Source organism: Labeo rohita, unplaced genomic scaffold (assembly GCF_022985175.1).
Source record: "Labeo rohita strain BAU-BD-2019 unplaced genomic scaffold, IGBB_LRoh.1.0 scaffold_107, whole genome shotgun sequence".
Classification (NCBI taxonomy): Eukaryota; Metazoa; Chordata; class Actinopteri; order Cypriniformes; family Cyprinidae; genus Labeo; species Labeo rohita.
Genome location: NW_026127197.1, coordinates 281519 through 308512, shown reverse-complemented (window position 1 = coordinate 308512; position 26994 = coordinate 281519). Strand labels below are relative to the sequence as shown.

Sequence of the window (26994 nt, the reverse complement as noted above, 5' to 3'; positions counted from 1 at the left end):
TGTTATATAATGTGTAGTGCTTTGTTTTCCTCTGTTTATTGAAAGTCAGTTCAATTTCCTCGCTTCTCTCTTGGGTTATTGCAGCTCACTCGTAACACACAGATGATGTCACAAGTCATTTGTGGTGTGAGAGGCACCACAAAACATTAAAATCAGAGGTGAAAGCAATTCATTGTCTTGAATGAAGTTCAACTTATACTTACATGGTTGAAATACTCTTAAAATCAGCAGTGAAAAAATTAAGAGAAATTCAGAGGGAAAGACGACGACTCTCAGGTCTCCAATTGAGCGACCACCATTAACTGAAGATGAAAATTAAAATATTAGACTGTAGGCAATTGAATTTCAATAAGATCACCACTAACTTCAATAAATCAAATCAATACCAAATCAAACCACCCAGTAAAGACTAAAAAGATATATTAGTTGACAACATTTATTTACCACAGACAAGGGTTAAATAATATGATGTTAAAGTCACTCACCTGTTTTCAGTATCAGTTCAGTCATGAGTGCAAAAGAGTTCAGTACAACAACAACAACTGATCCAAACACATACACAGGAACAACACGGTGAAGAGCTGGAAGATCAAACAACACAATTTAATATCATTATTTAGAAAATTAATCCACATTAACGGCCACTAAAGAGATGACTGGGAAGAATATGTTCTTCCATCATGACCGATGAATGAATGAATGAAATGTTATTTAATGATGTTTATTAAAGGTTGATAGTAATCTTACCTTAATCATACACAAACACACAAATACACCCTGATAACAGGTTTCCCACAGTAGATCCATTTGTGCATGATTTAAGAAACATAAGTGAAATATCAACGTAAGTGGAGCAAGATTTAATAAAATATAATGAATCTGGCAACTGACTTCAAAAGAAACAAATTAAAGTTTTGCTGGGATAGTAAATGCTGAATGACTGAATCAGATGATAGAAGCAAAAAACAAAATGAACTGAAAAAATAAAAAAAATAAAAAAATAAAATAAAATAGAGCTGATAGTAGAAAATCATCAAGGTGATAAGATGCAATCGGAACTAATGATTAATACTGTACCACAATCAAATGACCATGTGAAGTTTACCACTGCCCAGAGTAACTGAAGAAACGCAGTCATACAGGCCCATCCAATACGATCTGAACATCAACAAAAACATCAGTGTTTCCCTTGTGCCTTAGTAAATTAACAGATAAACAAGAATGTTTTAACAATGTCAACGTAAAACATATTAAGATATTGCATTTTTTTATACCATGAAAAGTACCTTTTTCATTTTCCAGTGCTATGATGTAGAAACAAACCATTAAAGCATTGAACAATAACATCAGAATTACCCACACTGATCTCATGACCAAAGCTGGACCTAAAGAATACACATTTTATATTAACAGAACATTATAACCACAGTATTTGACCACACAATGTCTAATCTAAAATCACTGAAGAACTGTAAATATTTCTACTCTTATTTAAAATTCAGTAGAGAGTGAAATTTAACACAGTAAAATTCATCATGAAGAGTGATATCAATGATATGAAATTCATGCTGAAATGGAAACATGACCATTTATGAATAATATATATCACATCATGATGTCATGGTTTGAGTTCATATGATAAACACTTACAGCTAATTTTTTGTCCACATGTAACATTCCAATCATATCTTGTCACTATGAGAAACACTGGTAAAACTGCAACAATGAAGAACACTGAAAGAGACATCATATGTATATAAACAACCCAGTCTCAACACATTTTTATTTGATGTTAAATAGTGTTCTTGCACTATTATTCATAAAAGAATCTCCAATTTGGAAAGGTATACTCACTTCTGGTAGTACCAAATATATTGAACAGGAGGATGAATTGTAATGCAGGAAGAAGATTAAAGCTTATATCAGCCAGAACACTGAATATTATATATATCTCTTTGCTTAATTTCATTATGAATCTCACCAACACTGTATAAGAAAAGGAAAAAGTATATATAATAATAACAATAAAATGACCAAAATGTTTGATTCAGTTTTTAAAAAATTTGAAAAGTGAAAAAATAAACAAAACCCTTTAAACAGGTCACTAAAACATCACTAATTCATGTTTTATAGGTAATTTCAGTACTAAGACCAACTTTTAGATGTTTCCCAGCAGCAGCAATTCACTGACACTGTGATCTGTGTACCTGCATTTGACTGAACATTGTGTTGCACTCTTGATATTTTTTCAATTTCTTTCTTTTTAATAGTTTTTAAGTAAAAATTTATTTTTCTTTCTTTATCCAGTTTATAATTCTTTGTAGCTTTATGTATTTTTTTCTTTCACTTTATCATGCTTATTTAAAGAATTTCAGTATGCATATGCAGTTTGCTATACAAGCTCAATTCCCCTAATGGAAACACTTCACTTAACTGAAGTCTGATATTATAATTTTTATATGATCTGCCTGAAACAAACACTATGCATTTGGTAAATTATGATCACAGCACACACTGATACTTGAAATGAATCAGATAGAAATACTTACAGTAAGCAACATAGCTGAGGTAAAACAGAACCACTGTAACAAACAGGAATGTTACCATATCATGGTCAAAATCTGCATAATTCAGACTTTTGGCCCAAGTAAATTTGAAAAGAACTGGAACAGAAGAGAAAAAAGCCATGTCAGACACACAATGCATTTTAGATTTTCAAAAAAACTAAAACGTCCTCATCAACTCAAAATTTACTATTTCTATTCCTGTGGGGACATTTGGTCCCTATAATGTAGGTAATACCAGGATCCCTTCCCTCACTCACACACACACACACACACACACACACCGAGAACATTATGTTTCCATGTTTTATGGGGACATTCTATAGGCGTAATGGTTTTTATACTGTACAAACTGTTTTTTCTATCACCCTACACCTTAAAAAATGTAAGGTCAAAATTTACAACGTCAAAATTTACTGGTATTACTATCCTTGTGGAGACATTTGGTCCCCATAATGTGATAAATACCAGGTACACACACATTCACACACTTATGTACTTGTTTAAATTTCAAATCTGCCGTTTATTTTGATAAAGATAGCGTCTATTTCAACATTTGTTATGGGGTATTTCCATGCAAATGTCAACCTTACCATAAAAAATAAAGTTTTTTTAAGGTTTAAGGTTTTTACTCTACTGATAGCACAATTATTTGGTGGTTCAAATACCCATGTGAGGTTTCTCTTAAAGTTTTTAAAGGATTTTTTAAATTATTATTATTTTTAGTGCATGATTTTCCATAGTCTGGTAAGTGCTATTTTTTGGCTTTTCGCATACATAACAGTACATATTCCTCTTAAATAGACACATCGAAATTAAAATAAAGTAACAATTATATGCGTCTGGTTTGTGCATTTTAATTCGCAGAAATCCTACAAAGTATGTAGTCTCTCAAGGACTGTGTCCTTTTTTGCCATATCCATAACGCATGATTATAGACTGATAGTTTTCTGATGTTTAGACTCTATCAACAAGGGTTTTTTCAAGTATCAACAGATGGTTTGGTATACTGGTAACTCATACATTCTCTAAGCATTTATATGTCACATCCACAATGCAAAATGTCACATCTATAGCGCTGGATTTGCCCTGTGCCATTTTGGAGTTATCTTATTTTTATTTATTATTATTATTATTGTTTTTTTTTGTTTTGTTTTGTTTTGTTTTTTTTTATCAAATTCCACATCCACGACACTAAAATATCTTAAGGACTGACCAGGTACATATGGTTAAAGCAATTCAGATAAGTATGAAGGACCAAGGTAATGAAGTATCTTTAAGTTGATATGTGAGGAAACCAGAAGCCAATGACGGTGATATAGAATTGGAGTGATACACTAAATCTTATTCAGTAAGAATAAGTCTTATTCAACAATAAACATTCAGTCAATCTTACTGTTTCAGATGTAATGCAGAACATTCAGAATAATCACATCAGTTCATGTGAATGGATTTGTTTACCTGAATAAACAAAAGCAGAGACAACATGATATTCTGTTTTACAACTGCAGTACAAAATCCATTCTTTAATGTTGCCTGTAAAACAGTGGGAAAGCATGAGAAAATTAACATATTTTCATATAAACACAAACATACTGATTTAAATGCCAGTAATAATAATAATAAAAAAATAATAATAAAATAAAATAAAATAAAATAAAAAACACAAATGGAAATTATGGTTTTAGTAAAAAAAAAAAAAAAAAAGAAAAATCACTCACACAGATGTATGTGAAATTATAAGTTATTATATTCCTGTTATAAACTGATAATCATCATCGTTGATAATTCATACCTGTGAACTCATGTACATATGGAGCAGCCCAGAGCAACATGAGAGGCCTCAGAAAATAAAGAGCACAACAAGACACTGACTCATTCAGAAATCCTGAAACAAAAACAGATATTAATGAAAAAAAATTAACTATTGTATTAACGAGGAACGAAGGATATTTGATGATGTCTTATTATGAATAACCAGTCACAGTGGAAAAACCCACCTTCAGAAACACCCCAGAGTACAAAAGCCAGAAACATCAAAAAATTTGGGCAGAAGACTAAAAACATCTGAAGACAAAAGACTCTGTCTGGAGAGAAAATAACTTTAATGGACACTTTTCACATATTGTGACAGAAAAACATAAGTTTTAACTAAACAATTACCTAGAAACATAAAACAATATTATTTAAAAGCCCTACATTGACACTGACTGCTAGTGACATTTTCATAACAGTAGAAAGACATGGATTACTTTTTTGTTTGGTGATCCATAATTTGCACAATTTATTAGTCTTGTAATTGTATAGGCCAGTGGTTCTCAAACTTTTTACAGTGACGTACCCCCATGGGGCATTTAACATCCTTCTGAGTACCCCCACTTAGAAAGCAGTCACACCTTTTCCATTAAGGGATATTTTGCTCCCTTAAACTTAAATTGATTAACATGTGCATTTTACCTGTATAGAGGCAAAGTTTTTTTCTAGACTTATTAATCGTACGTCATGTTTTATGTCATATTCTTAACATTCTATTAAGTGTTGCGGGGAGCTACCCAAGCACTCATTAGCGTCGACATAGAAAGGGAGAGGATTCAATTGCCAGGAGACGGAGTCTGGGAACAGGAGCCACCTGAGAGCCATCAGGAGACGGGGATATAAACAGAGCAGAAAGAAGCGTTGGAGAGATGAGATCTCCCAAGACCAGACTAACGTTGTCTCTGGTTCTTTTCTCCCGTAGGCTCCAGTGATTACTAAGAGACTCTAGACCATAAGGTTCCGACAAGTTCCTACACCTTCACTTCTACACTCTTCACGGCTGACATTCTGCCTCTCTAGCACCTTGGAGCACCTACATCACTTTGAAATTGTCACTCAATAAATGCCCCTTTGGGGATATTTCACTGCACGTTGAGTCTGAACCTCCTTTCTCCCGCCACACTGTATTATTATTATACTAAAGAAAGCAATAAACGATGGAAAAAATTAAATGATACTTGTAGATTTCAACTAAAATCACCAGTAGGTGGCGGTAAGTTACTGACTTCATGAGCAAGGCATCGCTTCTTTCATTCTTGCATTCATTCGCATAGACTACTGCATAGACTAGACGCCGCTGCTTTTTGTCGATTATAGCAGAGCTCACGTTGTCCTATGGAGGGGGACATTTCTATACATACCACAAACTTTTTTCTGCAAAATGCGCAGTACGAGTCACACAATGGAACCAATGCCCCTACTGGGGTGCACTCAATCCAGATCTCCACAGCAGGATGTTCCTAGGCTGCAGGAACATTTCGTGCATGGTCTGCAGGTCAGTCGCCCAATCCACTATGACCTGCCTGCAGATCCATTCCTCCAAACCCCCGTGCCCAGACACTCTCCCTATAAAATCCTCTAGCTACGTCCCAAGATCCGCAACTACAGCAAACTGAGAACGCGTGCAAACAGACCCATCTGCAGCAGATAGCAGGCAACCGTGCAACTCCTTCAACAGCAGGAGATGCACTAGACACCGCTGCTGCAAATGCCCGCATCATTTGTCTAGTACACAAAAAGCTGTGAATAAAAGATCTAAAATCTACCTATCAACATATTTCTCACCTAGCTATCGAACTTGCCCACCATCCAAAGAATTTATTAATTATCTTTTGTCCGGCCTCAGACACGGCTTTAACCCCTGTGTCGAATGCGCACTTTCCCAAAATACTATCTGCAATAATCTCCAAGCCGGGTCCATCAAGGGCTACCTGAGCGGTGTCCAATTCTTCCACAAGCTGATGTTCAGTGCCCCCTCGCCCAAAATAGGTAACTCGCAAACCTCCCTCCTGATCAGGGGAATCCAATGATCCCAGCCCACCCAGCCAGACCCTAGACTTCCCATAACGTTAGTACTCAATAACGAAACAATTGATTTTTTACTCAAACAAAGCAAGACAGACCAAGCCAAAAGAGGCCATCTTATCTACATCTTCAACCTCCCTTCTCCAATCGAACCCTAACAGTCCGTCCTCGAGTTCCTCCACCTCAGAAATTCACAGGGTAAATCCCCCCGTGAACGCTTATTCTGAGACGAAGCCAAAAAAACTGTCACTCGCTTCTGGTTCCAAAAACACCCCAAATCTGTCCTGTCATTGTCAGGCATCCCAGCAGGAAATTTCTCCAGCCATTCTTTTTCCCATTGGGGCAGCAACATCAGCAGCCCAGAAAGGCCTCTCCAAACAGCAGATCCAAACCCTAGGAAGATTGTCATCAGAAGCCTTCCAAAGCTACATCAAACTAACCAGTCCCACATCAAAGAAGCCCTCATTGGCCGACAAGCCATGTAAAGTAACCTCCCCACGTCTCTTCCCCCCCGCCTGGTGCAATGCCCGGAGTCCTGATCTCCCATCAGTTGCCCCGAGAGCCCTCCCAGGCGGATTTGCCTTTCTCCCTCTCCACCCAGCGGGCCAAACTCCACGTCTCTTTCCCCCGCCTGGTACAACGCCTGGAGTCTTGATCTCCCATCAGTTGCCGCAAGAGCCCTCCCAGGTGGGTTTTCCTTTCTCCCTGCCCACCTGGTGAGAACCCTCTCGGTCAGGCCTCTATACTTGCTGCCCGCAAGAGAGGCTCATCCATTCAGTTCTGTGAGTCTTGATCTCCCGTCGGATGTCTCGAGAGTCCTCCTGACCAGGCGCCCCAAACTACGCATTCCAACATCAGCGCCCGGCAGGGCCTACCCATCCGTAGCCTCAAAATGGGAGTATGTAGGCTCCTCCGGCCTGCCAACCAGTCGAATTCTCGACTGTCAGCCAGATCCTAGTGCTTATTTTAGGGGGGGTCTTAAGTCCAGCAGCTGTCCTCCACTCTATTGCTTTTTGGGGGGGTTCTCTGAAAATAAAGCGGTATTTAGCTTGTCAGAAATGCATGCTCCGTTTGAAAGTTACTTAAATTGGGGTAGAATTAAATGAATGGCAAAGCTCAGCATTTTGTTTGCATACCCCCTCTGTACCCCAGTTTGAGAACCACTGGTATTATATCTTTAATGTGTACCATGTTACTGTACTTTTTTACAACAGAAAAGCTAAAAGTTTCATTTGAAAGTGCTAATAATTGAACTAATTTAATAGCAGGAATGTTTAACATTTCAAATGACCTTTAAATAATCTCCTGACACACAAATACCTTGAATAGGTGATCTGCAGTAGATCATTGAGCTGAGCAGAAGTACAGATCCAGATGCAGAAATACAGAGAATCAACACCATTATGTGTAAAATAGAGAAACCTGTGAAACATTGATATCAGTTACTAAACAAAGAGTTATATCAAATATGCCTTGCAATCTGACAATATTTGTATGCCACTGGATCAGAGCGCTGTCAATTGGTGCCTGATTGTTATATGCAAAGTTTGCATTAGTAGAGCTCAACAACATTAGATCAATGGACTCTGTCAGTGCTTTGGCAAGGTAACGCTTTTATCCTCCATACAATAAAGCTAAATTCAAAGGCTAATTAAAAATATTGGTACAGTAAATAAAGTGCACAGAATCTGTATTTTGCTTAAGCAGTATTTATGGCAGTCGAAAAATCATGTTGCGAAATTGGTCCAAAAGGTGTGCGTTTTTGTGCCAATGCATTGTTCAAGGATCATTGTGCTGTGTATTCCCATATAAAACTTTAACAGCCAATTAAAAAATATTGATATAGTAAAATCAGCTAATTCACGAAATCAATACATCCTTTATTAAACCACTTTGTCAAATTTAACGTATACTTATGGAAGTTTTGAAGTGCTGAATCAATTAATTCACTTCTAACAGTGCTTAAAGTGAGCAGTGTCATACACATAGAGGCCAGAGCGTTGTGTTATTTAAAGGGGATTTTCATGTGTCAATGAGTAACAAAGGAATAAGTAGCTGCATTTTGATTACTTTTATGCCACTGATCCTGTTTTTATATGTAGTTTGGGGTAACAAAGAGTTTTATAGGTTTGACTGAAATAATGCAATAACTGACACTTTAAATCAGTGTTCCAAACAACAACAAAGCAATCGAGCAAAAAACAGATAAAGACAAAAGTAGCCATTTACAATATCTAAACATGTATGTATCCAAATGTAATAAAATGAATTTATGTGTGATGACAATTTCTTAGCTACTAGGGGTTGTTACATAGGGCTATACAGGCATCTAGACAATGGTATTACAGATAATAAATTGTGGAAAATGTTTATCTTAACAGTCAATTTACAAAAATGTATTCCGATTTGTGGAACTCACAGTGTGCTGAATCTCCACAAATTTGTGTTGTTACTATGACAACCAATTTGAATGTGACAAGAAACTTTTCAGAAAAGAATATATATATATATATATATTCAGAGAGTTGTCATGACAGAACTATGTTCACTGAAATAAATCACAAAAACACACACTTAACTGTAAAATATGAGTTCAGTTGAGTATTCTTATTACACAACTAAACTACAGTTCAGGTCAGATATTTTTCTTTTCTGTTACTCACCCAGTCGCTCCAATACTACAGTTGCATTGGCTGAAAGTCCTCCAGCAAACACTTGACACATGTAAACTCCTTTATCCCCAGTTCTAACATTCTTCAGTCTGAGAGAGAAGTTTCCTTTGGGGATTTCAGCAGTGAAGAACTCAACTCTGTCTCTGTATCGCTCATCTGATGAATCTGGTAAAGTCTCATTGTTTTGGTAAAGCAGAACCAGAATATTTTCATCTTCATCTGTTTTCTTCCATGAAACCTCATCAATGTGTTCAGATGTGATGTGAGAGTCTACAGAGCAGCTTAGAGTGACATCCTCACCCACGGACGCAGATATGGAGCGGCTCGATCCTGAAACTAGCAAACGCTCTGAAAGAAAATAACTGTTATTTTCTAAATTCGCCATGGAACAGGGCGTATTGCGTTAATTAAATTTTAGCAGAACTAATCAGGTTTTTACTCACCAATGTCTTTTATCTGAACCACAGTCTTGCCAGAATCCTGCTGACTGTAAACTCTACATGTGTATTGTCCCTCATCTTCAGCTCTCAGATTGTCCAGACGGAGGGAGAAGTTTCCATGCTGAATCTGATCAGTAAAGAAATGAGCTCTATCATGATAATCCTCCTGCTGGGACTCTGGATGACTCTTACCATCTTGATACAGATGAACCAGAGTCTCTGAATCTGTTCTTCTCCATTCCACCTCCAGACCCTCCATTACGAAGAGTTTATCAACATAACAAGGCAAAACCACTGAAGATCCCAGAGGAGCAACCAGAGGATCAGGAAGACCTTTTACGATCAACCCTTTAAAAAAAAAAAAAGGAGTAAATAAAAAAATAATAAAAATAACCATTAAATAAACACTTGGCTGTTCAAAATCCTACATGTTTCTGCTGTAAACTATCCAGTAAAAGCAGCCAGAAATATTACATTAAAGGAGAAGTCCACTTCCAGAAAAAAAAAAATACAGATAATGTACTCACCTTGTCATTCAAGATGTTAATGTCTTTCTTTTGTTACGTCCCTTATGTTTTATTTGTCTTTGTTCTGTTTTTGGGAAGTGTTGTATGTGTGTTTCTGTGCAGGACGACGTCTGATTGGTTCCTGTCCTCTAACTCGTGCCCCGCCCTGCTTGATCAGCTGACTTCCTGCTGTCTATAAAGATCTCATCATCACTTGCTCCTTCAGCTTTGTGCTCATTTGCTGTGTTTGCTTTTCATCGCTCTGTTAAGTTTGTGTGTTAGTAAGACTGAGATTCGGTGTGTGTTCTTCTGTGTTTAACTGTGAGAGATTGTTGTTTGTCTGTGCATTCGCCAACAGTTTGTAATTTTGACTACCGCCCGTTTGACTCTGATTTTGGATTGCCCCCGTTTGGACTTGGTTGCTGATTGTAAATAAGTGTATATAGTATTCTTGGGGAGGTAGGGAGACCGACACCATTTTTGTTGAAACCTTTTGTTGATTGTTTTTGTACAGGGAGTTAGGGAAGTTTTATTGTATTTTCTTTTCTTTTCTTTTGTAAATAGGGAATTTAGAGAGTTTACATATTAGTTGCTTTCTGTTTGTTATTTTGGCCTGGTTGGCTCCTGAAGTCATTTCCCCCACTTCTATTTGTAAAAATCATTGTTTTTCATGAAAATATTGTTCATTTGCTTTCAAACTCCTCCGCGTCCTCGCACTCTTTCATGTTGCACCTTCACCCTAGATGGGGCGTAACACTTTCATCAGCCATAAACAGATTATGTTTTTGAGGGAAACGTTTAACGATTTTTCTCCATATAATGGACTGCTATGGTCCCCCGATTTTGATCTTCCAAAATGCAGTTTAAATGATGATAACCTCAAACGATCCGATGTTTTCAATCTTAAACGATGACAAGGGGATGGGTACATTATCTGTCAATTTTTGTTCTAGAAGTGGCCTTCTTTAATGTGCTTTTCGCAAAACAACAGGAACACATCCCATATGTTGCCACTTCAGTAGTGTTAATTTTGTTGACAAATAATTTATATCATAATTTTCGTCAATGACACTTTTTCACAGACAAATACGAGACAATAAAAAAACAAAAACTCTTTTTGAATGACACAAACTATGACAAAAATCTATTAACATTTTCGTCAAAAAATAAAACCAAGACGAAAATGTTAGGGAGGGATGATTTGGGAAAAGATTCATTCAGAACGAATTTGCTGCATGTAGTTAGATGCACACATTTGAACTGTAACAGCCTATTGATCTATCCTTTGGGACATAGGCTGGCATACATTTGTTATTTCTTAAGTGTCTGTGTTATTGTTGTTAATCAAGCAACAAAAGAAAGACAGAAAATCACTCACTGCTCTTGACTGAATCACTTTAGTAGCCCTAATAAAGATTAATCTAAATTTATATATATATACATATATATATATATATATATATATATATATATATATATATATATATATATATATATATATATATATATATATATATAAACATATCTGCTTGAAAGAATGAAGAATATGGTAAACAAGTTGCTATAACCACTGGTATTTAATTGAAAATTCTTGTTTCTTTATGATAAGTGGTTTCATTTAACTTTAATATAAAGGCATGCTGCGTGTCAGAGCAGTTGAATCTGTGTCTATGATAATAAAACCTTAATATCAAACCTATTGTTACTATCGCCTGCTGGAGTGCCTGTGAACTCCACTGGAGGGCACTCCTCCCCGGACACTTGCCTTTGGAGTTCACAGGCAGGTCTCTGCTTCCGGCTTTGCTACTGTTCGGACGCTTTTGCTTACTGCTCCGCGCTTTGCTCCCTGTTTATATACTTTTCAGACTTTTCTAAGATTTTATCCTCAGCAGATCAGCGCAGTGCTCAAACAACACATTTTTGGCACAAACACTAAATTAAAAACTTTCGTAACTGGAATAATACTACGAAAAAGGAGACTCTTTGCCTCCCACTGCCAGCAGTTTACATTCCGGAGACGGGAAAACACAGCTGCCTACTTTCAACAGACGAGAAAGAAAATGCCTCTTCAGCCTCTTCTGGAATCTACTTGCTGCACAAACTGCCACAGACTTCTACAAAGGATTGTGGTTCTTGAAACAAAGTTACTTGCTGGACTTCCAAAACAGGCGGAACACTCAGCAGATCATCGTCACGGACCCCCTCAGCATACAGCCGGTGAGTCCCGTCAACCTACTGAATCTCAACAGTTTGTAAGTGTAGAGGAACAAGCCGAAACTGATCGACACACTAATCGATGGCACAAACAGGGAGCAAAACCCAAAGACACTCGAGACATCAGATTGTCACGAGTGTCTCGTATTGCTGCGGTAACATCCTCTACCCCAGATATGGCTATGACAAGGCTTGCAAAAACTGGTATTTTACCACCTCCTATACAGCTTGAGAACAGATTTGAAGCACTAATGAATGTGGGTGAAGAATCCCCAAATGTGATTGAACATGGATCATATGAGCCAGCAGCTAACATCGCTACTAACAGGCGCTCAAGGTCGAACAGACAGCGGCATTCAGCTCAGAGCACAGCCGAGCCCAGGACTCTGATAGTAGGTGACTCCATTATCAGAAATATCAGTAGCAGGACTACAACTACATGCTGCTTTCCTCAAGCAACCGTCTCTGATGTGAACAGGGAACTTCGGAACATCCTAATGAAGCACAAGACTGCAAATCGAATCATCATCCATGTGGGGAAGAATGATCATCCATGTGGGGAAGAGCAGTCAGAACTCCTAAAGAAGGACTTCAGTGAACTCATCGAAACACTTCGAAGACTTGAAGTACAGCCGTTCATCAGTGGACCACTCCCAGCAAGGGGAACTAACATGTTTTCACGGTTGCTCGGGCTGAATACATGGCTACAAAGAATCTGCAGTCTAAAAGGAGTCAACTTCATTGACAACTTCAATCTTTTCTGGGGCCATAGACAACTTTTTAAACTGGATGGCCTCCACCCAAACAAACTAGGTGCAAGAGTGCTAAAGGACAACATCTATTTTTCACTCCGTCATTCTTCAGTAGAGTGTGCCAGTCCACCCAACATGATTCAGAGTCGTCATGTGGTCGACACATCCCACAAGGACAATGACAACGCCACACAGCCACAACAAGCACTGCTCATGGACACCATCCCAGCTGAGCCCTGCCCACAGAGCTCATCACAGACAGACTGTGACGTACTACATCAGCTCCAAGACTCAGCGCCGAAGGACGACTTTCTGGTAAACTCTTTTGCTGCAAGCCCCCAGATATCAACTAAAAAACGGCGGGCACCACAACCACCAAAGCCTGTGGGCCCAGCTCGCCCTCCTCCTCCTTCGAGAGCTCTCCGGCCGCTGCCACAACGCCAGGGCCCAAACCCTCCTCCATCTGCTGTAGGTGAACCAAAAACAACTGATAACAACTCTCAGTGATATGTGTCGGGTCCCCGCTATGATAGCAGCAACACTCAGCAATGTTTACATAACAAGCGGGAACCCAGTGTTTCTGTAGCTTTCTCTATCTCTGTTTTATCACGTGATAGAAAGTCTAAGGCCTTCTCAAGCCGTACAGCTGACCCATCTAATCTGCGGCCTATTAGGTATCAAACTAAGACTGCTCTAGAGACAAAAAGTAATGGCATCAAGTTAGCATTTTTAAACATTCGCTCACTAAAAAATAAATAATTTCCGATCAATGACTTAATAACCACATACAACCTGGATTTTATGTTTCTAATTGAAACATGGCTTGAAGACAGCTGCAGTGCAACAGTCCTCAATGAAACAGCCCCTCCTAACTTTACTTTCATGAGTGTCTGCAGAGCTGTTAGGAGAGGCGGAGGTGTAGCTGCTCTATTTAAAGATGTCTATCAATGTAAGCAAGTGTCATTTGGTCAGTACTTGTCTTTTGAATATCTAGGGATTGTGCTGAAAGGTGCTCCACGAATTCTATTTATCATTATTTACAGGCCTCCAAAATACTCTCCAGCCTTTGTTGAAGAGTTCACAGAACTGTTATCTATGATTTTCTTAGAGTTTGACTGTTTTGCTATTGCAGGGGATTTTAATTTTCACATAGAAAATGCAGAAATCAAAACTACAAAAGACATTATAACCATTTTAAACACTTTTGACCTGATTCAGCATGTGCATGGACCCACACACAATCGTGGACACACTCTTGATTTACTCATTAGTAAGGGTCTAAACATTTCATCCATTGTCATTAAGGACGTAGCACTATCTGATCACTTCTGTATTTTCTTTGATATATTGATCTCTGCTACCACTGAATCTAGATCAGTCTCTGTCAGAAAGAGATGCATTAACGAAAACACTAGTGTGCTGTTTATGAAGGCTATATCTTCAATGCCAAGCATTTCTGCAGACTCTGTTGATCTTCTCCTGGAGTCCTTTAACTCAAAAGTTAAGAATGTCATTGATGACATTGCTCCAGTGAAAGTCAGTAAGACGACTGGCAGACAAAAATCATGTTGGAGAAAATCAACAGCAGTACAGAGTATGAAAAGACAATGCAGAAAAGCTGAGCGGATGTGGCAGAAGACAAAACTTGAAATTCACTATAGCATCTATAAAGACAGCCTTCATGCTTTCAATGTGGAACTAGCCACAGCAAGACAGAAGTTCTTCTCAAACCTTATAAACAGTAACCTAAACAACACTCGCACTCTTTTGCTACTGTTGAGAGACTAACAAACCCCCCAAGTCAGATTCCAAGTGAAATGCTCTCTGACAGCAAATGCAATGACTTTGCCTCCTTCTTTTCAGAGAAGATCATTAACATCAGAAAGGTGATTAGCACATCCTCAAGTTATGCAGAGGTTAGACAGATACAACCACAATTTCAAAAAGAAGTCACTTTGTCTGTTTTTGAAGCAATTGATAGCAAAACTTTGGAAGAAATAGTACAGCACCTTAAATCCTCAACCTGCAACCTTGACACACTTCCCACATCTTTTTTCAAAAGTGTGTTTAACTGTTTAGAAGCAGATCTCTTAGAAGTGGTAAACACCTCACTTCTTTCTGGGACTTTTCCAAACTCCCTGAAAACTGCAGTTGTTAAGCCCCTTCTGAAAAAGAGCAAACTTGAAAACACCATATTGAGCAACTATAGACCAATATCTAATCTTCCTTTTATAGGCAAGATTATTGAAAAGGTAGTTTTCAATCAGTTGAACAACTACTTAAACTCAAATGGATACCTGGACAATTTTCAATCTGGTTTCCGACCGCATCACAGCACAGAGACGGCGCTTATTAAGATAATAAATGATATTCGCCTAAATTCTGATTCTGGCAAAATATCGGTGCTGGTATTACTAAATCTTAGTGCTGCGTTTGACACTGTTGATCATAACATTCTTCTAGAGAGACTGGAAAACTGGGTTGGGCTTTCTGGGATGGCTCTCAATTGGTTCAGGTCATACTTAGAGGGGAGAGGTTATTATGTGAGTATAGGAGAGCATAAGTCTAAGTGGACGTCCATGACATGCGGAGTCCCTCAAGGCTCAATTCTTGCGCCGCTCTTGTTTAGCCTGTATATGCTCCCACTAAGTCTAATAATGAGAAAGAACCAAATTGCCTATCACAGCTATGCTGACGATACCCAGATTTACCTAGCCTTATCGCCAAATGACTACAGCCCCATTGATTCCCTCTGCCAATGCCTTGATGAAATTAACAGTTGGATGTGCCAGAACTTCCTTCAGTTAAACAAGGAGAAAACTGAAGTCATTGCATTTGGAAGCAAAGAGTAAGTTCTTAAGGTGAATGCACACCTTGACTCTAGGGGTCAAACAACTAAAAACCAAGTCAAGAATCTTGGTGTGATTCTGGAGTCAGACCTTAGTTTCAGTAGTCATGTCAAAGCAGTAACTAAATCAGCATACTATCATCTCAAAAACATTGCAAGACTCAGATGTTTAGTTTCCAGTCAAGACTTGGAGAAACTTGTTCATGCCTTTATCACAAGCAGGGTGGATTATTGTAATGGTTTTCTCACTGGCCTTCCCAAGAAAACCACTAGACAGCTGCAGCTCGTCCAGAACGCTGCTGCCAGGATTCTGACTAGAACCAGAAAATCTGAGCATATCACGCCAGTCCTCAGGTCCCTACACTGGCTTCCAGTTATATTTAGAATTGATTTTAAAGTACTTTTACTCATTTATAAATCACTCAATGGCCTAGGACCTAAATACATTGCAGATATGCTCACTGAATATAAACCTAACAGACCACTCAGATCATTAGGATCGAGTCAGTTAGAAATACCAAGGGTTCACACAAAACAAGGGGAATCCGCTTTTAGCTATTATGCTCCCCGCAGTTGGAACCAGCTTCCAGAAGAGATCAAATGTGCTAAAACATTAGCTACATTTAAATCTAGACTCAAAACTCATCTGTTTAGCTGTGCATTTACTGAATGAGCACTGTGCTTCGTCCGAACTGATTGCATTATGTATAATCATTTTCTGTTTTTAAATGTCTTAAACTTATTTTAAATCAATTTTTAAAACATTTTTAAATCATTATATCAATCAGTTTTTACATTTTACATTTTTGTTTTATTGTTATGATCATTGTTTTTATGATTGTTCTACTTCCTTTTTTGTGATTGTTTTTATTATTGTTTTTATGATTATTTTACTTCCTTTTATGTAAAGCACTTTGAATTACCTCTGTGTATGAAATGTGCTATATAAATAAACTTGCCTTGCCTTGCCTTGCCTTTGCTTTTGGACTCCATTTCCCATGTGTCCCTTGCCCCTCATGTGATCACGTCATGTGCTACCCTTGTCTGTAGGTGTGTTCGACTTAACGCAGCGCTGCGCAGCTCGATCAAATTCTGACTTTCAAATTCTGAATTTTCTGAAATTTTGTCCGACTTGAGATGGCGCAGACACCTCGTGACTGTCACGTGTGCCATCAAAGTACCGCGATAGCGATTCGAGAGCAGCCGACTGACTCAGCTGGCGCAGTTTCTTCAGAGCGGCTGCAGGAGCTCTGATGATCACATGACTGTTTCACGATTGGCCAGATTCACCACATGACAATGATCATGTGTGTTTGGGCTTTATTCTGATAATACTCACAAATCTGTGTTTTTAGAACAGTAAAAGTGTTTTTACTGTAGTTGCAATGTTATATTGAGTCAGATTTATTATAAAACTCTGATAAAAGCATAAATAACCCCACTTTATTAGTATTTAAATAGTATATGTTTATGTTGATCATTATTCTTGTTCAGATGGCGCTGTATTAAGCAGTATATGAAACGTGTTTCTGTTGCTCATGAAAATGCTTTTGAAAAGTTGGTGTATTTGATAAATATTGCATTTAATTCACTTCATCTGTGATAGTGCATGCAAACACCACGAGAGCTTCACTAACGAGAGCAGAAAGTGTCCGACTTGACGCCTCCATTTTCAACTCCGCCCGCGACTGCTCTCGGCTACTCTCGTTGATCGCCGTCTGTAGCCATAGATGAAGTCGAACACACCTTGTGTGTCATGTCCTAATTGGTTCCTTGTTGACAAGTGTCTTGATCTCATTGGTTGGTTTTGTCATGTGTTCTCCTTATTTTCTATATAAGCTGTTTGTGCAGTCTTTAAGATAAGCTGATTATTGAATAGCCGTTTCCTAGTTTCCGTGTGTACCTTTCCGTGTTTCCTAGTTCCCTTTTGCTTTTGACCCTGGACTGTTTCCTAGTTTTACGATCATTCACTGCCTGCCCTGACCCTTGCCTGTTTTCCGGATGCTTTTGCACTCAAAAAAATGTTTCAGCCTAAACTTAAACTTTATGTAATTCAATTACATACAAATGTTCCATGCATTTAGATTACATAGTTTTAATTTAAACAAATCAATTAAACTTAATGTGATTCAAATGCATTAGTCTTACGTGAATGAAACAGGAAAAGTTTATGTAATAGTTCTCAGTGTTAAACAAACCCTGCTCAGTGCTCATGTGTTTCCACACTACAGAGTGTTCAAGTAGCATTGACACAGTGTTGGAGTTAAGGAGATAATTATGTCATGTTGTTTACAAGCAGAATCACCGAAGGAAAGAAAAACACAAGAATCAGCCACAGCCAAAGATAAAATGAACTTAAATAAATAAAGACATTAAAGCTCTGATTAAACAACTCCACAAACAACATTACAGTTTAATTTGATTTCTGTCATATATCTACAAATATTATTTGAGAACATCTAAACAGAGGTTTAGATGTTTTATTTAAAAAAAAGTTTCAACTGACCTCACCATCATGGCGATCAGGGTTTACTTTAGTCGGACTCTTGACTTTGAATTTTTTTTAAGTTAGATTTTTTTAAGTTAGACCCTTCTTCCTTGGCTGGGATCGCTTACAACTGCATCTGGGATTGTTTGAAGCTGAGTTTAAACTGCATTTTGGAAGTTTGAACTCAGGGCACCATATCAGTCCATTATATGGAGAAAAATCCTGAAATGTTTTCCTCAAAAAGCATAATTTCTTTACGACCCAATAAATAAAAACATGAACATCGTGAATGACAAAGGGATGAGCACATTATCTGTAAATTTTTGTTCTGACTTCTCCTTTAAGAAATGGCAAACGATTATTATTTAATCATTACCCTATAAGTTTAAACTAGGGATAGGCAAACGTCGGTCCTGGAGTGCCAGTGACCAGCAGAGATTAGTTCCAACTCTAATCAAACACACTTAAACAAGCTAATTAGGGTCTTCAGGATTACTAGGGCTACAGGCAGATGAGGGTTTTTTTCAAGGTTGGAGCTAAACTCTGCAGGATATCGGCACTCCAGGACCAACGTTGCCTATCTCTGGTTTAAACACTGATTTACTAACATACTGAAACTTTCTATTTCATTCAAGTGTGCCTAATCATGTTCCCAGAGATCTACCTTCCTGCTAGTTCAGCTTCAACCTTAATCAAACAAACTGAACCAGCTAATTAGGATCCTCAGCAACACTTGATTATAACAGACATGTGTGTTGGAGCAGGGTTAGAACTGAACTCTGCTCTTAGGCAGATCTCCAGGAACAGGATTGATCACCCCTATTTTAAATTGTTCAGTGAACACAGGACTTGTATTGCAAGTTCTACCATAAGTCAATGTGTGACAAATTTATGTAACATCATCCAGTCGTACTATATCCTGCTTATTTTAAACCTTGCTGACTATAGACAATATGAATAGCTAAACCAATAATTTTTAGAAGACAGTTTTATTCATCTATTAATGTATTGAAAAGATGGGTTAATTAGAATATTTCCCTATCATAGATGCGTCAATATTAAGTGTAGAATTACAAAAGAAAGAATGAAGTTTAGTGTAAAAAACACATTAGAAGAAAAAGAATAGAACATAAAATTATAGTATAGAATGTTTTATTGGCCATATGTGCTCACACACAAGAGCTTTGGCTTGGCTACAGTAGCTTAAAATTGATACAAGATGGTGTATAAGTAAAGCACTACATACATTATACCATACACATTATATAAAATAAAATAATCGAAATATAACAATTATAATAAGAAAAAACTCAAGTCTTACCTTATGGCGCTCTTGGTGGAATTTAAATGCAAAAAAAAAAAAAAAAAAAAAATTTCTCTGAAATACGTTACTGGTGAAAGGGTGAATAACTGTCCTTGTTACGCAAAAGTAATTTTCAAAAATCCGTACTGTCGTACATTATGTCATTAGCAATGTTTATTTAGCAAGTTTCTGTGACTGTCTTAAAAATGAATCGCTAACAGAATAAAAGCTAAATGTAAATGTATTGTAAACACAATCGTTAAATGTAAATGTAGGCCTATTGTTTGTTATGATCGATTTAGTGCATGTTCTTTAATATCTAATAAAAGAATAACAGTAATTCATCGAAATTAAAAAAAAAAAAAAAAAACATTACTCTACTTTACATACCCAGCTGACGGCCCTGAATAGTTGTGATTGAGATCATATTACGTACCATCAGCGAGCGTCCGTAATATTGACATCAAAACACAGTTCAGCAGGTGCATCTTCAAATTTACGAAATTAAACAAAAAGATCATGACTGCTTGCTACCAATGATCGCAGCTGTTATTGCTGATGGACGCTGCTGCCAGTGAAATGCAGCAGAACGTTGCATTTCAGTTTCAGTTTTACTTTTACTTTCGCTAGGCTAGACAGATGAACATTAACTTAATGAAACGTAGCCATAAAAGCACTTTGGCGTGAGAAATTAAGGGTCTAATTACATTAAAGCTGATCAGTCCAAGAAAACAACAACAATCAAATCATTACAGGAATGTCGCATTAAAGTTCATCAGCAAACTACTATTCCCACAATGCACAGTTTTTCTTGCGTAGAACGTGGAGACGCAGCACTGCAGAATTTTGCATTAACCCTAATCAAACGCACCTGAACAAGCTAATTAAGGTCTGAATGTTTACTAGGAAGCTACAGGCAGGTGAGATTTTATTAGAGTTGGTATGAGGGGCGTATCGTGCCAATTTTAAGGCTAAGCAGGTTAAGGATAAGGCACAGTCTACCCTTACGTCGCTGTCAGACCGTGTCAAATTTTGAATGGGATTGATAGGGAGGGCAGACGATAGACCCGCGACGACGTTACGGTGACGTCACTGTAGAACCCATCCTAGGCGACGACGTGACGGCGGCGTACGTGAGAAATTTACATAAAAAACAACGTGTGATAGGTACGTCTGAACTATGTACGTCGCAATTCATGATGCCTGGTACATACGTCATCGCATTTCATGACGTCTGATACATATGTCGTCTTCTATGTACGTTGCATTTCATGACGCCTCATACACACGTTGTTTCTGCCGCCTTAAAACGCATTTAAAAGTTTCCATTAGTAGGTGGTCTTCAATAAGTCTTTTAATTTTTTTTATTTTCCAGAGAAGAAAGAAAAAGAAATATGTGCTTGGGACAATATAAACATCTGTATCCCTTTAATCCTCTGGTACTGTTCTGTTCAACAGAGTTGAGTTTGTGGCAGAACCATTTACGGCCCTTGTATGTCTTAATGGGAATGTCTATTTGCACTAACTCCACCCACCAACGTGTGAATGGGCTAGTCATGATTACAAATACACTCAACGTGACTTTGAGTGTACACTCAACTTCAATAGCACAGAAAGTAAATTGCGTGTCGTACACATTCTGACGTGATCGACCCAGGTTCGAATCTGCCTTTGGCAAATTTTTTTCCCCCTTTTTAAATTTCAGATCACATCAGAAAAGCATTTATTTTCGATAAAATGAAGGAAATAATGAAAAAGTTGAAAATAAAACTGGGTAGGGTTAGGGTAGGTGTATGCAGGGCTTTATTGTCCTAATAAGGTGTCAACCGTGGCATCTATTTAATAATTTGAATTAAAATTTACACTCAGTAAGTTGCATACTGTTTTAGAATGTACTTAAATACTGAGGTGCAGTGGTATAAATAGCAAAAAATCCTATTTTAACATAGTGTAAATAGCCTCTATTGCTATTTGCACTTAGTGCATATAGCCACTGCCTTATTTTATTCTATGCTTGGTAATTTATTTTCCACAATAACTTCCATTTGGGAATGTGGACAAAACTTGTGCTGTTGAAATCATTTGTAGCAACTTAAAAACATACGCCGGCAACACATGAACGCATCAATATATTTATAAATAACTTTTTGGGTTTCAAAATACAACTTTCAACTGTTGGGTGTAGTATTTCTATCATAAACATGTGGCCAAACATACAGATTAAATGGAATTAAACTATAGAGAAACAATGGTTTGTTCGTAATGCAAAGTTTAACAACAATCGCAATTTTAAGTTTATACATGTCTTAATGTATTTTAATAGTGTTTATCAGTAAAACAATATGACTACTTACTTTTGATACTTAATTTCATCCAATTATTATTGCCTCATCATTACATGTAGCCTATTTAATTTGTACTAAAAGCTACTGTTCACTTATCTTAATTACAAAACATAAATAAATAAATAAAATCTTTAGCATATGATTAACAAAATAATCATTACTGACAGCACTAGTTAAAACATTTGAAAATGATCCTGCATTGTTTTGAAATGTGTGATTAGAATAGTATTTTCCTATGTTTTGTTATTGTTGATTTATTGAAAATAATAAGCTGTTAAAATGACTTCATCTCCTGAAAACAATATTGCATATAGTCTGATATAGTGAGCTAATCTATTGACACAGGCCTATCCCAAAATATTATGTTTATAGATTATAATTATCAATTTTATGTTCTTATATTTGATATTGGTAATAATCGTGAACATAGCATAAAATTGTGACTTGGTGGTGTACAGTTTGCACAGTCATTAATCTCCAAGAGAAAGTGAATAAATTCTTTATTTTTTTTATTATTATTATGTTTATAAACAGTACAGAGATGACATTACATAAAACTTTGTATACACGATTTGTGTCAAGGATATATCCAGTGTCATCAGAACACAGGAAAGTAAAAGAAAAAAGTTAATGATTGATAAAGAAAATATAAAAAAACCTAGGTGAAAAACATGAGAGTAAGATATTAATTTAGTGTGGCAGCAACATACTCCTTCTCCGGCGTCGGTGTCACGCGTCTGTGTTGTGACGTGCCCCTTCTCCGGCGTTGGTGTCACGCGTCTGTGTTGCGATGTGCCCCTTCTCTGGTGTTGGTGTCATGCATCTGTGTTGCGACCTGCCCCTTCTCTGGCGTTGGTGTCACGCGTCTGTGTTGCGACGTGCCCCTTCTCACACGTAAAAAGTACGCAACTGTTTCCTTTGGTTGGTAATCAGTGGCACGATCCGCCCCCCATAAGGACCGACGTTCGCCACCCCTAGGCTAGCAGCTATATATATATATATATATATATATTGAACAGGGCAGGGGCGGATCTACCGGGGTGGCACGGTTAAAAAAAAAAAACAAAAGAAAAAGAAAAAAAATCTGTGCCACCCCACCTGCCACCCCATAATTATCACAAAATTAAATATAAATGTAAGCAGTGTTTCATGTGCTAATTTTCAGCCGCAGCGATGACAGCGTAACGCAAAATAATGGCAAAAAGCACGTCTTTCAATAAAATGTGCACGCAGCGCGCCCATTGTATTCGACTTCATTAACAAATGACTCTTATGAACCGGTTCTTTTTGAGTCAAAAACACAAAGCGCGGCCCAGTTCACTAACGAATTATTTTACACGTGTCCGTGAATCGGATAATTACTGCTTCTCGGCTAACTCAGAAGTCATCTGAGACATCTAATCCCGTCCGGATATGTCTGAGATTCATCGCGTAATTGTTTGGTGATCCGATTCTCTGACCGCTCGCTCCATTTTCATCATGGATATAGGCATTTTTGCCGTATCCGACAAAACAATAATAGCATGAAATCAATAAGAAGATGCCGATCACGAAAACTTATAGCAGTGTTAGGTAAGCATCTGGTCATATTACAGTTTTCTCTATTGTTAACAAAATGTAACTGATTTTAGTTGGCTCACTTTCCCAAACCATTCATTCAGTGCTAAAAACAAACACACAACTCTCAAGAAGTTTAACAATAAGTAAGTTAAACATTAAGTAGCAAAACTGATGACACACCAATCAGAATCTCTGCATCCAACAACGGAGAGAGGAGAGAAATTAACAAATCTTTTACATGGGTATTATACTTACAAATACAGTATAATTACATAGTACAATACCAGTACATTAGATGATGGAATTTCACTATTTTATATGTACAGTAAACTGTAGCACATTGTACACCTTCAAAAGTGTGACTTCAAAAGTGTGAAATAGTTTATTTATAACTAGTTTTATGTGTAGCCTGCTGCATTTTTTTTGCAGAACTGAGAGATATAGTCTTGTGCCAAGAGTAAAAATTATTATTTTTTTAATTATTGTAAGTATTTAAGAATACCTGCAATAACTAGATTGAAACGTTTGAAAGACAAATTTATGCTGGCTTGTCTTAAAGTCTTGTTTAAAAACAAATAGTTTGGTCAGATGTTTGCTAAAGTGTTGCTAGTTGGTTGCTAGGATATTCCGGGTGGTTGCTAGGCTCTTGCTATGCAGTTTCTGGGGTGTTGCTAGATTACATGGTTGATAGTGTGTTCTGGGTGATTACAGACATTCCCACCTCTGTTAATAACAGAAAAACACTGTTTCCAAAACTGATCCAGTTTCATTGCTTTAATATTATAATATTTCTTTCTAATGTTAGGAAATTATCATCGACATTAACATCTTAAACTTGCACTAAAATGTGATTTATACCATCTAAGTAGTAATTTAATAGAATCGCATGTCGTCTTTAGTGATACAAGCTCAGAAACATTTACAGTGTAACCTGTTGAAGTTTTTTTTATATATATATATATATATATATATATATATATATATATATATATATATATTATTTACCGACTTGGTGCCATGATGGACACTGAAATGTTATTTATTTTTTCATTTTAAACAGTATAGATGATTACTTAATGGTAATGCAATATTTGTGAACACAACTGTGTATGTCAGACTATAAATCCCCAAAAACTATGCATGGGGGCTTGCTTTGGTGTTGCCACTCCTCATAGACCCCATGCCACCCCTTTGCCACCCTAAAAATTATTTTCTAGATCCACCCCTGGAACAGGGACAATGACAGCCCCAGAATCAAAGTTAAATTTCATCTGCAGTCCCTTGGCAGAAGAGACTAAACCAAATAATATAGCTAAGACATTAATCCACAATAACACAAAAATTAAAATTCCTCATCCAAAATCAATCAATCAATCAATCGATTAATTGATCGCAAGTCTGACCCCTTACAGAAAAGTTTACAGAAAAAGCTGAACAAGCAAACTTAGTAGCTTTAAAATGCACTTCACAATCACCTCTTGAAGAAGCTCTTGTTTGTCTTCTTTTCTTAGCAAACAGAGAGATAAATTCTTCTATTTCTAGATATCTATTTGTAATATCTATTTGGTTTCTTGTCAAATATTTCATTCAATATTTCATGTCAAATTACAAGTTTGTGTATATAGGCGTAATTATTAACTACTAAGAAAACTCACAAAAGCTAAATTATTGCAATCATCAATCACAAGTGGATGCCGCTGTTTGTCTTTTTTTTTTTTTACTTTCACTTCTACATTGTTGCAAGCACTGGTACAAGTCATGTAAATAACATAATGATATGTAGACATAGCCTTAGAGTTATATATCAGTGTATATATAACATTACATTACAGTTACATCTGTAAATAGACCTTATGCCCACATAACAGTTGCAGTGGTTTTAATACAAGGCGAAGCAGGTGGAGCAGAAGACCCCAAGGCAGTGCCATTCATTCATTCATGCTTAATTGAGTTAGACAGAACTGTTTGATTTGTTGCATCAGAAGCCTGACAGTAGACCAAAATCTATTTTCACAATGATGATGGTGACGAAACAGCTCATAAACTATATGCAATACAATGGAAAACAAAACTGAAATCTGTTTGGTCACTCAGTGGTAATGAGAGTTTGCGGAAACACTTAGTGTTGGATAGAGTCTTATGCTCTCATTGCTGATTATGTTTGTGGCTCCACTGATTCAGACTGAGTTTCCTCTGTCACATTCCCAGCAGCAGGGAGAAATTTCACTTCCGCTGACTTTGCGATCTTAAGCTTCTGGTTTGATCAGTTAGCTGGAGATTCATTGGATTCTGCTGTATTCTGGGTTCAGGGTAAGACACAGAGAAATTAACAAAAACTTCACATATACATACACTGAATATTCAACATCTTCTGAATAAAACAGATAATCGCTAATTGACCCTTTGCCGGGAGTTTGATTGACATCTGTTTGATGTGTTTAAATCTATTAGTGGTCTAGAAAAAGCTGTTTCATTCTATGTAATCCCATCATGGCCACAATAATTATCCATCATTTAGCCACATAATTTAGCCAAACATGATGCTGCCTCCAAAACTGATAGATGGTAAGACCCTTTCACACTGCAAGTGAAACTTAAAATGTTACATAATATGAAAAGTCTCCTGATTATATTATTGTGAAATATTATTTAAATGAAATACGATTACTAACCTGCTGTGCTGTCTCCATCCCTGTGTGTTAAGATATTAAAATGATTTATAATCTAATCAAATTCACCAAAATACATTACATACATACTAAATAACAACTAAAAAGGGTTACTGGACTTCACTTAAAAAGGGTTAGTTAAACATAAATACACCAGCATTACAGCAAGAGAACACACACAAACCAAGACACATATCACAGTCCATGTGCGATACACAAAGATTGATTTATAATTTTCTGAAAGTGACACATACAGGTCAGATTTTAAATAACATTTGTTTTAACACAAGAAATTCTATAAAGATCTGAAGGTAACTGAATTAATCTAACTGTCTGAAATAAAGTTCAGTTTGTACTCACATGTATTAAATACTCGGAAAAACAGCAGAGGAAAAATGAACAGGCATTCAGAAGGAAAGACGATGACTCTAAGATCACCCACTGCATGATCACCATTAACTGAGAATGAAAATACCATTTAAATTGTATTACCAAATCCAACTGTATCTTCAATAAATCAAATCAATCTAACAGCCTAAACAACTGAATAACTCATGTTTACATAAAGGCCTACATGCTTTTGTGAAATGCAAATGTTCCAAAATATGTGTTATTTTTAAAACAAATTAATTTCAAGATAGATCTAAACCAGCAGTGTTTTTTGCAGACATACTTTGCAAAAATTTCACAGCAGAGACAGAGACATGTACATGCCTAATGTACCACTTCTGTATGTCAATGTATAATTATCTTTAATTTGATTACAATAATCATTCATCAAAACTTCACCAGC

At 36.9% G+C, this 26994-nt stretch overlaps 1 protein-coding gene across 1 annotated transcript; it reads right to left on the bottom strand.

Annotated features, from left to right (window-relative positions):
- Positions 1 to 769: 769 nt before the first annotated feature.
- On the bottom strand, positions 770 to 20305 carry LOC127157421 (uncharacterized). The gene is made up of 12 exons (XM_051100666.1): positions 20064 to 20305; positions 9520 to 9864; positions 9068 to 9424; positions 7725 to 7826; positions 4565 to 4651; positions 4360 to 4452; positions 4026 to 4100; positions 2550 to 2663; positions 1855 to 1986; positions 1651 to 1734; positions 1287 to 1385; positions 770 to 1158 (listed from the first exon to the last, which is right to left on the bottom strand). The coding sequence occupies exons 1-12, from the start codon at positions 20146 to 20148 to the stop codon at positions 1034 to 1036; spliced, it is 1698 nt and encodes a 565-aa protein (XP_050956623.1). The 5' UTR covers positions 20149 to 20305; the 3' UTR covers positions 770 to 1033.
- Positions 20306 to 26994: the final 6689 nt, after the last annotated feature.